Here is a 14,198-nt window from a genome sequence, read left to right as displayed (position 1 = left end):
TCTAATCGCATCCATGTAAATTTGGCATTGCTGAGAACGTAATGTTAATTCCTACATCGATAAGAATATTTCTCCTTGCAAACCAGCCACTTTTTTTCGAGGAAGATAAGCACACGCTATAGACTGAACTCAAGGTCACGGATTCAATCCCGGACTCTGCGGCCGCATTTCGATGAGGGAGAAATGCAAAAGCGCACGTCTTCTTATATTTACGCGCTCGCATTAAGGAACACCAGCTGGCCAAAATGAATTCAGAGTCCTTGAACCGGAAAAAAAAGGAAAGAAAAAGAAAAGCGACACAAGAACAAATAAACCTGCTGTTGTAAGTAGGGATATTTATAGACACAAGTGCATGCCCTTGAAGGAGACCTGGAACACTTTGCCCAAGGAGTTTACTGCCTCACGAATCGATTGCCACAATTTTTTAAAGAATTCGTCAAGCACAAGTGGAGTTACAGCACGCTGTAAGCGCTTTGTCTCTGCTCTCGTCCCGACGAGTGCGCTGGAAGCTAAGCAGGGAGGGATCGAACAGGGGGAAAGAATTACGTCCCGCGCACGTCATGACCTTGAGCACTTCTTTTTTTTTTCTTCTAACGCGCGGCTTACCTCCGTTAGAGTGGTGTACTCTAACCCCGTATTCTCAAACAAGCCATCGACTCGAAGTTCACCCTTCATTTGACCGAGTAGGGTGCCTCGATGCTCCTGCTCCCCCAGGAGCATCGAGGCACCCTAGACCGAGCTGAGCACAGCGCCGCCGCTGCTCAAATCACCCAATGGTCATGTACTTTGGGTTTATGGTTGCATTTGTCGAGGGAAGGGGGAACGATTTCTAGCCGTCTTTGAGAATTAATTGTAAATTCCAGCCCGCGTGCTGCGCTATGGTGTTTGATCACATGCTTTGAGGAGTCTCGATTACCCACCGGCAGCATTTTGTGAGCACGCTTAAAAAGTATTGCACGGCCTGCAAGCATGCGAGCTTCATTTTGTGCTCATTCGCGCCATGTGGTCCCGTACAGGGGCATACCTTACCCTTTGAACGGAAGGGGAATAGATAAGGGTGACGTGGAAGCCGAATAACGTAGCTGTGGTACTAAGGGAGGCACGCAAAATAAATAATTGTTAACGCCCACCAAAAGCGAATTGAAAACGAATCGTGAAGAATGAATTTATAGTCAATATTTTAGTTAAGATATCCGCTAAACGACATCCCAAAAGCGATCTGCGTGGTAAGATGACTGCTTTACAAGAGTGGGGTGGCCGGAACCTTGGTACTCCACGGCACGTGCAAAAGTCCTTCCTTTTGGCAAGCACCGCGGTCAGGGTTGCACACGGTTCCGTGGGGGCAACAGTGCACGTTGTCGTCGCAGCACACGGCGTCTTTCAGCGGGCAGCAGCTGTACGATCCGCTGGGCGCCACGCAACAAGTGTACCCGTCGGGGCAGTGAGACCTTCCATCGCTACACGGCACGATGACCCCCGAGACCGGGCGGGGCGTACTCTCCTTTCCGTACTGCCTCGCAGGAGTCAGCCTGAGCGTTCTGGTTCCAGGCAAGTCAACCTCGTTGTGGATGCATCGTCCAGCGGCAAGATCGCACGTTGTTCTCTTGGGGCAGCAGTGTCTTCCGTCAGCGCAGCATACGGCGTCCCGGGACGGACAGCAACTGTGGTTGGTAACATTCCCCAGCGTCGTCGTGCAACACGTGTGGCCGGAGGGACAGACTGTCTTGCCTTGAAGACCGCAGACGACGTACCTCTCCGCATGGCGGTTCACGCTGCCGCCAAGAGCCTGCGTCAGGAACACCGCGCGGGCCACTTCTCCTGTGTGGGGCGGCTTGCACGCGTCCGTTTCGTTATCGCACGCGTATCTAGATGGACAGCAGTGTTCCCGGTCCGGACAGCAGACGGCGTTGGGAAGTGGGCAACATGTGTATCTCCTGCTGCCTAGCTTACAGCACGTGTCACCTAATGTTGGGAGAAAAAAAAAAGAGAAGATTGAGAGGGATATGAACAGGTTAGCCGTGCAAACTTCACGCTTCAATTGCTTCACAACTCACGGGAACACACCGATTGTGTTTTGTGGCGCAAGCGTCATGGTCAAAGCACTATACACCAGCTAGCTGAGCGAGGAGCTAGCTGTCCTATTCTGGGATACATTTAGCTGTAATCGGTGGAAGGTTTAGGAATATTGGTGGTGATTCGAGTGTATTAAGAATTGCGGTACACCATAGAGTTCTATTGCAGTTATTCAGGAACGCATATCAGGAGGCTTTATTTCTGTAACGCGCGACGGCGAGGCAGTTGGTGATGCATACTTAGTACCTATAACACGTAAAAACCAAAAAGAAAACCAGGAAGACATAGAACAGAGTGCCGACTTGAACTAATGGTTTATTTTTTAGTCAGCTTGCACAAATATCATACAAGATATCGCCAAAAGCGAAAAAGACACGAAAAAAAAAAGAACGTCCACAATCACAGGCGACACGGCTACAGTGGCTAGTGTAACACGGCGCAATCCACTTTCAGAACAAAACACTTACTTCCCATAAATCCCATCTTACGCTAAAATTTGTTGCACAAAAGAATACGTTGGGCGAGTTGGTTTTTCGCTTCCATATTTACAGCGCGAGAAGACATCACAGAGAAGAAGGCACACAAAAGCGCTGAGACAGCGCTCTGGGTGTCTTGTGTGCCTTCTCTATGATGTCCTCTCGCGCTCAAAATATGGAAGCTAAAAATTCTTGTTCCTTATCTTTTTGTTACCAAGATCAAATGGGCGCTAACGCACGCTGAGCCAGCCTGGTGAATCGCGAGCTTCGATTATTTCACGTGCTATATTTCCCCGGCATCTGCACGTCACGACGGTTCGCTAATTTTATTGAAATGGGGTGAAGCTCGACTTATGAGCCTCATAAGTCAAGCTTCACCCCATTTCAATAAAATTGTTTGTGGATACATTTCTTGCCGTAAAGGTAAGCCGTAAAGGTAAGCCGTAAAGGTAAGCCGTAAAGGTAAGTGTCCGTGTTTGCACGCTCTGTCTTTTTAGAATGAATACTTACCAACTAGCTCAGCTCTCTGTTATTCTAAGGTAAGCCTGTTGCCTTTGGAAATTTTGTATTTTTCGATTTCTGAACGCTTCATCCAATTTCAATAAAATTGTTCGTGGGTGCATTTCTTGACGTAAAGGTAAGCCTATTGCCTTTGGAGATCTTGTATTTTTCGATTTTGTTGTAAAGGTAAGCCTGTTGCCTTTGGAAATCTTGAATTTTTCGATACCTCAACGTTTCATCCAATTTCAATAAAATTGTTTGTGGCTGCATTTCTTGCCGTAAAGGTAAGCCTGCTGCCTTTAGAAATCTTGTATTTTTCAATTCCTAAACGTTTTATCCAGTTTCAATAAAACTTTTGTGGGTGCATTTCTTCCCGTAAAGGTAAGCCCTTTGGAAATCCCTTTGGAAATCTTTTATTTTTCGATTCTTGAACGTTTCATCCAGTTTAAACAAAATTGTTCCTGGGTGCATTTCTTGCCGTAAAGGTAAGCCTTTCGCCTTTGGAAATCTTGTATTTTTCTATTCCTGAACGTTTCACCCAATTTCAATAAAATTGTTCGTGGGTGCATTTCTTGCCGTAAAGGTAAGCAAGCCTATTGCCTTTGAAAATCTTGTATTTTTCGATTCCTGAACGTTTCATCCAATTTCAATAAAATTGTTTGTGGGTGCATTTCTTGCCGTAAAGGTAAGCCTATTGCCTTTGGAAATCTTGTATTTTTCAATATTGCCGTAAAGGTGAGCCTGTTGCCTTTGGAAATCTTGTATTTTTCGATTGCTGAACGTTTCATCCAATTTCAATAAAATTGTTCGTGGGTGCATTTCTTGACGTAAAGGTAAGCCTATTGCCTTTGGAAATCTTGTATTTTTCAATATTGCCGTAAAGGTGAGCCTGTTGCCTTTGGAAATCTTGTATTTTTCGATTGCTGAACGTTTTACCGTTTCAATAAAATTGTTCGTGTGTGCATTTCTTGCCGTAAAGGTAACCCTATCGCCATTGGAAATCTTGTATTTGTCGATAAGCCTAGCGGGCCGCCTTTCTACATGAAAAACAAAACGTCGTGTTTTTTAATAGAAGTAGGGGGCACGTAACTAACGATATGGGACCGTAAGGCCAGGCTGCCCGACGCCGTCGTTCCCACAAAGTGGTGTGGGAATCTTCGAAATATCGAAAAACTTGCGATAACAATAAGCCTTGGAAACTTCAGAAACGTTCCAAAAATTAATTTCATGAAAATGCGAGAAAGTTTCAAAAAATCGAAATATCCGAGTTTTCCAAAGGCTGTAGGCTTACCGTTTTCGTCAGAAATTTTCAAAAAATCAATTCGATTGAAACTTGAGAGAACTGCAAAAGATCGAAGAATTACAGGTTTCCAAAGGCTATTGGATTACTCTTTGCGTCAAAAATACTCTAAAAAATTGATTTAATGAAAATGCGAAGAAGCTTAAAAAATCGAAAAATTCATTTTTTTTCGAAGGGCTACTGTTTTACCTGCTTGGTCAAAAAGGCGTCCAAAATTTATTTGATCGAAAAACAAGGCAACTTTAAGACATCGAAAAAATCAAGAAACTCACTAGCGTCTGCTAGCGAGTTTCTTGATTGAAAAAACCTACTGCTCGCGCTTTACAACCGTTCACCAGCCCTGTATCTTGACCTGCAATGTAGTGCCGGTGGGAGATTTCTCTTGTGCGTAGTTGAACAATAATGATTCGCAGCGTGCACGTTAACTAAAAGCGGACTGCGGGTCTTTCTGTCTAATCTCTCTTCTGCCTCTCAGTGCCCATAAGCAGTGATTTTGTTGTGGGAAACGTCGCCGCACACTGCATGCTTCGCCCCTCCACAGGTTTCACGTTAGTGAAGCTGTAACACCCTTCCCTACATGCTTCGCCTCTACCCAAATTCTTTTTCTCAGTGCTGCCTTGACTATCTCAATGCGCTTTCAGACTTGTGACTTATGCTTCCCCTTCTCTGTTAAAGGGACTGCCTACCGCTCGGACAAAATTTTCTGATTGTGGTGAAAATGAGAAGGTCGTTCGTCACATCAGCGGCAACGAGCATGCTTTTGCCCCATAAAAAAAGAAATTATAATTTTAATTTGATGTTGAAAATCGTTAAAGAATGACCGCTAGCGTCACCCAACAGCGATGTGGTCAACCTACTGGTAGGACAAGAAATCATCGCAGGTAGGCTCATTTCGCTTAAAAACGAACACTTATAACTTGAAACTGTATTTTACACACTTGAGGCAGCTTTCGGTTGCGCCAGAGAGTAATTTTCTGCTTTTTTTATCACTCATCATAAAAGGCGCCTTGTAGCGCTGCTTGCGGCGCCGTCTTCGATTTCGTCTGCTCTTCGCGCTGGTCGTATACTGTGCCGCTGTATTGTTTTTAGGATGTCTCACATGTGCTGCGCTCTGAAGGCGTGCATTTATCGTTTCTTTTTGATGAATTAACTTGGCTTGGATTGCGGCAGCAGTGCTAAAATAAATGCATAGACTGCGATTACAGCAAAACAAGTGTTCTGTAATCGTATAATAAGGCTTCATTTAACAGCTAGCGCGCTGAAAACGACTGTTACATTCATTACATTAGTGTTCAGCGAAAATAAAGTAATCCTACAGAAATCAAATGTTTTTATTTGATTCGGTTTTAATTTTTACCGGCACTACAATCGATATCGCGTCCACCAACCAGTGTTGTGGGCATGTTTCACGCCAATGGAAGAAGACCGAACGCAGATCGAAAAAATTCTGCTTTAAAAATCTCTACTCATTTTCCACAGAAACCGCTGCAAGGATGGACACTTCAGACGGTACGCTTTCTATTGCGCGAACCAAGAGGTTCTCTTGCGCGTCTCTTGTGCCTCTCTGTCGCTGTACGCTGTTATCGAGTTTCCAACTTTTCACACCGTCCTATTTTAGATATAATGAAATTATCTTTTCTCCCATTTATTGCAGGTGGTACTCTCCTTAGATGTTTAGAAACAAAGGCTACACCAACTAAATTATGACTTTCTTCTTTCTGATGGGGTGATTGGCAGTTTGCAGCATGAAAAAAGATGAATGTCAAGAGATTTGCATTTTTCTCTTTTCCTTGGGAACTTAAAAAAAAAAGGTCACGTACAATTTATAAAGCAGTTAACTTTTTTGAGCGTCTGTGTTTGGCGGCATCTTCAAGAAATCCCACTAGGGCTATTGTGCTAAATTATGTTTGACGTGGAGCGTTGCCTCGTGCTGCTAATGGCACAACAACTTTCATGCCATTTGTAGTGTTCTTAGCAGACTTCCGGAGGTGCCCAGTGATTTCCATCAGGTACCTGTCATGAAGCCATGTGTTCAGACTGCCTTGCCCCACATTGTCATATTTTGACACTGAGCAATGTGGTGTACGAAGTGCAACACCCTGACCTGCCTCTGATAATCCTAAGTTTATAGCGTGTGCTTATTGAGTAAAAAATGGGGAAGAGTCACAATTTCTTCAGCTGACGTGTCTTATCATTATATTTGTTGTTTTAGCCTGACATCTTTTTAATACTGGGAATCATAAAACAAAGTTGGTTTTTTGATCAGGCTGGTATTTTCATATTCCTAAATTTTATTTATTCATTTTACTAAGTGGCCAATTTATTGTAATTTTTGTGGTCGTTTCCACTAGTTTTCTGTTAATACATTTCGTTTTTGCGCTACAGTTGGTTTAGTTGTGCTTTTTGTTATATGTTGCTGTAATTTAGAGAGTTAATATTTTCTGCTAGCCATGGCACATTTAACTGTGTGCTCTCTGGGGATGTGAGACCATAATTCCTGTGATAAGTTTTGTACGCTGCATTTTGAAGCCTGAAACCGTTACTTTTTTAGTGGGCGCAGTTTGAAACATGGATGCTGCATCCACAAATATTTTTTTAGCTAACATTTAAGATGGCGCCTTTTGTTCCGAACGCCTAGTCTTACTTCCGTAATGATGCCAGAGTTCTTTGCCAACATTTTTTCAGTGAGGAATGTTCCAACACAGGCATGTTGTAAGAAAGTTCCTAAAGCTCTATTTTGTGAGCAGTATACTTCAGGATCTGTGATTTTGCAATCCATTGACGTTCTTTTTTTATACTTATTCTTGGCTGAATGGCCCAAATATTATCTTGCAGTTTTGTTTTGTTATTAGTGTTTTCAACACATTGGAGTCGATTTTCACTTACTGTGGTCTCAATTAAACTGAACGATTGTTTTGAAACGAAGGGAGACACACACACCAGGTGCTTGATGCATGCCTCCTTTCCTGCTTACAATGCTGTGTTGGAGCAAGATGGCGAGTTGGGCTAGTTGGCTGACGTTCATGTTTGTAAAATTAGGTTGAAGCGCACTAAAAAACATGGCTGATCCCTCCGTCATAGGAATCGGTATAACACGAAAGTGAAACGTGTCTTCATAGAAGTAGTGCTTATTGTGTAGTGATATATGAGAACTTTTACAATATCTATTCGTGTTTGGCTGCTATCGCACCATTTGACGTGGATGCACCCATGTTGACAGCATGTCTCTATCGCGACGGCTAACTCTCATGATCATGATTAAACCGTTGTGGTAGCTGACGGTGTGAACATATATTTGGACACAGCGAATCGTGAATCCCGCGTAAGGATGTTATCAACAAGCTCATAATCAACACTGGTACCCGGTATGCACTTTTTCAAAGCGTCGTCAATTAAGGAGAGAAACGGCATGGTGTGCGCTTTCTAGTAATGGGTAGCCGACGGCTGTGCTCATGCATACATAACACACACTGCGCTTCAGCAACACGGGAGGTAGAGGTTCGTAGCCTGAGCCGAAAACGCGTGCGTCCCGCTGGCCTCTGTCTCGCAGGCGCTGCTCTCGCTCCACCCAAAGGGAATATACGGCTCTGGCTCCACCGAGGCACGACATTCGCCCGCCGAAATCGCGTCCTTTCTGCAACGCATATTGCAGCAGTTTTGTTAGTCGGTGCTCTCGCAATTGAAGCAGTCGGCGGCGGAGAAATCCCGTTGGTGCACGTGGAAGCTGTACTACTCCGATGAGCCGACGCACGCTAACACGAAGCCAAAGGCAAAGAACGCAACTGCGTCAAGGGTGCCTCGGCGACGCCAGCGCGGCCAGTCTACCTCTCTGGTATCGAGACGCTTTAAAGGGGTCATGAAGCACCCCTTGGGCTGATTGAAAAAACACATCCTGCGGAAAGCTGACACGGCTATGAACTGCTCTGCCAAATATTACAGTCGTGCGCGCCGCGTAATGGCCACAAGCGGAGCGCGAAGTTGCCGTTTCCCCAGGCACCCTCTTTTCAAACAGAGGCCGGTTCTCACTCTCGTCGGTGGGCGGGGCGTCTGTCCGCTGTACGTCGCAAGAGACATAGCATGCTTATTGGCCGATAGCCGACGTAAATCGAGAGCGGCGTTCGGATCAGATGCACTTCTTGCCGCGGGGTGCCGCCACTTGCCGGCGCCGCACTCCTCAGTACACGGTAGCCGCACTCGCGCAAGCGAATCACAGCGGGAGAGCGATCGCGTTTCATGACGCGCGCTGGCGTAACTTCTTTCCCCCATGCCATCCCTCCCTGTCTAGCTTCCAGTGCGCTCGTCGGCACGAGAAAAGGGAGAAAGCGCTGGGAGCGTGCGCCAAACCCCCGTAACTCCGCTGATTCTTGACGGATTCGAGAAATTTTTGTGGCAATCGATTCGGGAGGCAGTACACTCCGATACTGAGGCCATTAGATCATTACTTGGAAAAGTGGTTCATGACCCCTTTAACCACGACCTCCGATCATAGCCTCCGATATCGCATGCAGTCTCGGAGTAAGCGCTAGTAAGTGTCGATCGCGATCTTTTCACATCTCACAGACGGCGGCACCGACCCGCTCCGCCCGCCGCGAAAGAGAATGTGTGAAAGATATAAGGCGCGTTCGCACCGTGTCTAGCATCTCCCGAATTAGCTTAGTCGGTATATAGGGCGTCGGTCGTTTGCCGTCGCGGCCGCAACGTCGTGGGTTCGATACCCAGCGATCTTTGTCTTGGTTTTTTTCTTTCTCACTAGTTGGCGTCCATTTTTATCAACGTCATATCCGTGACGGATGTACTTGGTGGACCCCAGCATAAAACACTTTCGTGTTAAAAAAGCGTGGGCAGCAGAAGCGGACACGACAGCGCTTACTCTTGTCCACTCCTACTGTCCACGTTTTTTTTTTTTTTTTGCTGTGTTGGCTGTGGCTCGGTGTAGCGTCTTCTAACTGATTCACCTATCGGATTGGTATGACAGATTCATCACTGTGCGATAACCGCAATTGTGTAAAGACTATCGATCATCTCTTGTGCCTCTGTCTTAAATTTCAACGTCGCCGCCAGTTAACCTCCCTGCCTATCCTCTAATCCTTCAGAAGGACGTCTTGCTGGGCGAGTTGGTAATATTCCATTATTAAACGTAGCGCAAAACAACACGGACAAAGTAAAGTGGCAACATACACAGCGCAGACTATCAACTGAAATTTATTGAAGAACATTCACACATACACAAGGAACAAGACACGTGATGAAAGAATAAAAAAAACGTGTTTTAGTGACTAGCACTCAAGTAATCTATTTCGATAGGGTGCAACACTATCGATGGCCTCGCGACACATGCATCACCACATCTGTAGATACAGATTCCTAAAGCTCCAAGCTATTCCTTCTCTCTCTCTCCTTCTTACAAGAAAAAACTTCAGCGGAAGATGAAGCGTTGAGGAAACGTTTCAACATGGAGGCTTGTCTTCGTCAGGGCCCTGACGGAAACTAGTCCCCTTGTCGAGTCGTTTGCTTCAGCGACATTCCCTTTTCGACAATTTCTCTTCACTTCATCCTTGTGTTTCATTCAGCAGAGCTAATTGAGACGACGCTTACATATTGCAGAATGGCTGTGCCAGATCCCAAGTTTTGTCATGTATAGATGGCTTTCTTGAAAACTTTTCAGCGCGAACTGGACGGAGCACAAAGAAGAGGACACAAGACGAGCGCTGATCTCGTCTTGTGTCCTCATCTCGCCAGCGCTCGTCTTTTGTCCTCTTCTTTGTGCTCCGTCCAGTTCGCGCTGAAAAGTTTTCAAGAATGCATCAGTTCCAACTCGCCCACCTATCTACTATAGATGGCTTGCACGTGACGTCATGGACGCAGCTTCTGAAAGGAACTGGGACTCCACGATGGCGGTTTTGATGATAAACAAGTTGCGTCTATGTGAAAACGACGCGGCAGGAACGTCTCTGTGCGTGGATAATGAAAGAACCTGCATGTGATGTTTTGATAACGCCCCGCCACGGTGGTCTAGTGGTTATGGCGCTCGGCTGCTGACCCGAAGGTCGCGGGATCGAATCCCGGCCGCGGCGGCTGCATTTTCGGTGGAGGCGAAAATGTCTGAGGCCCGTGTACTTAGATTTAGGTGCACGTTAAAGAACCCCAGGTGGTCGAAATTTCCGGAGTCCTCCACTACGGCGTCTCTCATAATCATACCTTGGTTTTGGGACGTTAAACCCCAGATATTATTATTATTATTATTGATGTTTTGATAACGTTAATGTGGCATCGGAAACGTCGCGTACCCACATGCTGGTGCTCCAACAGGGCGCTTTCAGTGACGTCAGTGCAAGCCATCTATATATGCATTGTTAGTTGTTTGACAACAATTTTGCTAATGATGAATCGTGCAACAAAAAGTTATTGTGTTCTTGAAGGTTGGATACTATATAGCTGCATTTTAACTACCGCGATATTTTGTGTTCTTTTGCCGCTTCTGAATAATGCTATCTAGTCGCATGTTATATCTCATTTTGTGGTTTTACGTTTCTACGCTGTACAGGAATCGCTGCTGTTTTACATAATAAACTACGACATGACCACTTTTGTCTGCGACTCCACCGAGCTCTCACTCTGTAACATTAATTACAGAATAAAATAACTGTAATTACTATAACAGAGAGGGCTTCCTATAAACGTGCACTAATTGCATGCACAAAAACAAACAGCAAAAAGAGATCCTGCATGACGTCTAGAAAACGTTTTTTTCAAAGACAATGCAATGGGATATTTTAGGTATCCAAAGGGAGTTTTTGCGACGTTTTTAAAAGGTATTTTTAGATGGTCTTAAAAACGGATTCTAGCCGCATATTAGGGGAGATATACGAAGTTTTCTAGACCTTTAGCTTCTATTCCGTGACGTCTTCTAGACGTTTTTATTAGAGATTTTTAGCAAGTTACGGAAATACGGTACGTAAATACGGTACGGGACCACGGTAAACCTTCTCTTTAAAGTGCGTCCCCCGATCGACAGGTGCATCGTTAACAATGCGTAGGCAGATAGGCAACAATAAGGCGTGACACCCCACAGTAATTTTTGAAAAGGCCTTTGTTGTGTTGGGGTGCCTTTACTGGAATTAGGAGCGGCAAAGCACAACGAGCGAGACAGGCAGGCAAAGAACTTTATTATCCTGAGAGAGGAGGAGCGCTACCGTAATCCCATACCGTATTTCCGTAACTTGCTAAAAATCTCTATTGTCTCGAATAACGTTTGTAAAACGTCATTTATCCGTTTTGCACTACCTGGGCAAATTCACATACAATTTGTTCAACATTCAAAGCCAGCGTTATATCAAGAATAGCATCCGTATTTGCGGATGCTATGATATTACGTTTGCATACTTGACGAAATGATCACACAATATGGGGAGGAAAGACACATTAGCATCAGGTGCCCTAGACTGCACAGAGTACAAACGACAACTCATTTGTCGTGATGTTTAAAAACAGGCTCTCGTGATCTTCGATCTGTTGCATAACATGAACATTTATTACAGCCTTAGCAATCACTGCGATTCCTTTCTGATGCCTTGCTGTCAGCAGCTACCACGGGAACACGTGTTTATCGTTTACGACTGACACCAAGTCCACTATGTATCCATATATATATATATATATATACAGGGTGTTTCAAGAAATGCGTCCAACCTTCTCAAAAAATCAGGAAAATGCGATATTTGATTGCTGCCTTCAGAACTGGTTTTGCTGTAGTGGCGGGGATTTTAAGATGGTTAGAGACATGACTTGAGACAGTAATTAAGAAAATTAAATTAATTAACTTTTTAATTAGTGGAGTTAGGTGGTTGTGTCAAATCGGAGAATTGAAGGTCTTCATGCCACAAACCCAACCCAACTTTGAGATTTCGAAAAAGTGGGATCTAGTAATAATTACGAAGTAATGAAATTCGACCAAATTCTATGACGAAACCTAAACAGAAACATGGAAGAGCGCAACTGCCATATTCTTCTGCGACGTCCAAAATGAGTGAATGACTTTTTCTGTAGCGCTAGGCATCTTAAGATGGTTAGAGACATGACTTGAGACAGTAATTAAGAAAATTAAATAAATTAACTTTTTACTTAGTGGAGTTAGGTGACTGTGTCAAATTGAGGAATTGAAGTTCGTCGTGCCAGAAACCCATCCCAACATTGAGATTTCGAAAAAGTGGCCTCTAGTAATAATTACGAAGTAATGAAATTCAACCGAAATCGATGGCTTTCGCTGTTGAAAGCCGTTGCATTCCGTTGAATTTCATTACGCCACAACAATTACTAGAGGACGCTTTTTCGAAATCTCAAAGCTCCGATGGGTTCCTCGCATGAAGAACTTCAATTCTCTCATTTGACCCAATCACCTAACTCCACTAATTAAAAAGTTAATTAATGTAACTTTCTTAATTACTGTCCTAAATGATGTACTTAACTACCTTAAGATTCATGCCGCTACAGAAAAAGCAATTCTGAAAGCCCCGAGCAAATATTGCATTTGCAATATTGCTCTGTATTGCACCCTGTATGTATATATATATATATATATATATATATGTATGTATATATATATATGTATATATATATATATATATATATATATATATATATATATATATATATATACACATATATATATATTATATATATATATATATATATATATATATATATATGTATATATATATATATATATATCTATATATGACGGGTCGTGGTCATCCCATTATCGCGTTTTGTTAGATACTAATTTCCAAGCGTCGCATCCACACATAAGCGTGCGCAGGGCTGCCCTTCAGGGGGGGCGAAGGTTCGTCGCAGCGCCCCCCCCTCCCTATTATGTCAATGTATGCGGCTGCCTTTGCGCCCCCCCTATCGCCCCCCCTACAATGTATAGGGCTGACTTTGCGCCCCCCCTTCTCGCCACCTTTGCCCCCCCCTGCGCACGCCTATGCATCCACACTCCATATTTATAAGCTGCTGCGCTCTTGTGCACTCGCCTCGCCCTCCTCCGTGACCTCTGTTCCTCGACAGGCCAGCTCACTGTCGCGGACTGTGGCAACACGTGCCAACAACCTCGGGCACCGTTAAGGAAGTGCCAATTAACTGGTGAAATGTTGTTTCTACAATGCTGCGCAGACCTATATTGAGTACTTAGATGTACGGCCGGATTATCGTTTACTCACTCCTTCACCTCAATATGCGCATGCCCCGTTACGTAGACATATATATATATATTACCGGTGTTGCAGATAGATCCGTCAGGGCAGGTCTTCTGAGTGGCGGCGACGAGCCCCGCGAGAAGCCCCACGGAGACGTAGATCGCGGGCACCATGATTTCTCCGGACTGCTTACGATGTAGCCTCTGGCTAGGAGCGCATGCCTCCTTGCTTATTTCTCCCTTTCTGTTGCTCTGAACTCGAATCCGGCGGATGTTATCGTCTCGTGCCCGACAGCTCAGATAGCGAACTGGACAGACGAGTCGTAGCCATGTGGGATGTTCACTTCGTTCGAGGAATGCGTCTCTAGTCAAAGCGGTGGCGGAGCAAGATAGACACGCTGGTCTATCTTATCGTATTTTGTTTTGTTTTTCGCTTCATTTTCAGAGCAAGTGGACTCTTTCTACAAACACAGCGGCTACATTAGGTGCAAACCACTGCTGACCCTTAGTTTGGGTGCATGTCTGCATAATGAAAGAGAATGTCTCGTCCGCTACTTTCCTTGCCAAATAGGAGTGCACTGGGAATGGTTCCTCTTTGTGTTCCGCGCAACTTATCAAGTTGACATCTCGTATATATGGCACCTATTGCACCATCCAG

The 14,198-nt window shown here is 44.6% G+C and overlaps 1 protein-coding gene across 1 annotated transcript; it reads right to left on the bottom strand.

The window, feature by feature from the left end:
• Window positions 1-1,218: 1,218 nt before the first annotated feature.
• LOC119387825 (progranulin) lies at window positions 1,219-13,814 on the bottom strand. The gene is made up of 2 exons (XM_037655349.2): window positions 13,621-13,814; window positions 1,219-1,962 (listed from the first exon to the last, which is right to left on the bottom strand). Exons 1-2 carry the CDS (start codon window positions 13,712-13,714, stop codon window positions 1,241-1,243), a joined length of 816 nt encoding a protein of 271 aa, XP_037511277.1. The 5' UTR covers window positions 13,715-13,814; the 3' UTR covers window positions 1,219-1,240.
• Between the last annotated feature and the right edge of the window lie 384 nt (window positions 13,815-14,198).

Source organism: Rhipicephalus sanguineus, chromosome 3, assembly GCF_013339695.2.
Source record: "Rhipicephalus sanguineus isolate Rsan-2018 chromosome 3, BIME_Rsan_1.4, whole genome shotgun sequence".
NCBI classification, from domain to species: domain Eukaryota; kingdom Metazoa; phylum Arthropoda; class Arachnida; order Ixodida; family Ixodidae; genus Rhipicephalus; species Rhipicephalus sanguineus.
Note: the sequence above shows the minus strand (reverse complement) of the source record. Positions and strands in the feature narration are given on the sequence as shown.

Excerpts from the sequence above, each read along its gene's own strand:
- LOC119387825 (XM_037655349.2), bottom strand. The coding sequence starts at position 13,714 with ATGGTGCCCGCGATCTACGTCTCCGTGGGGCTTCTCGCGGGGCTCGTC. Across the intron at positions 1,963-13,620 it reads CGGATCTATCTGCAACACCG|GTGACACGTGCTGTAAGCTA; the intron begins GTAATATATATA and ends TCCCAACATTAG.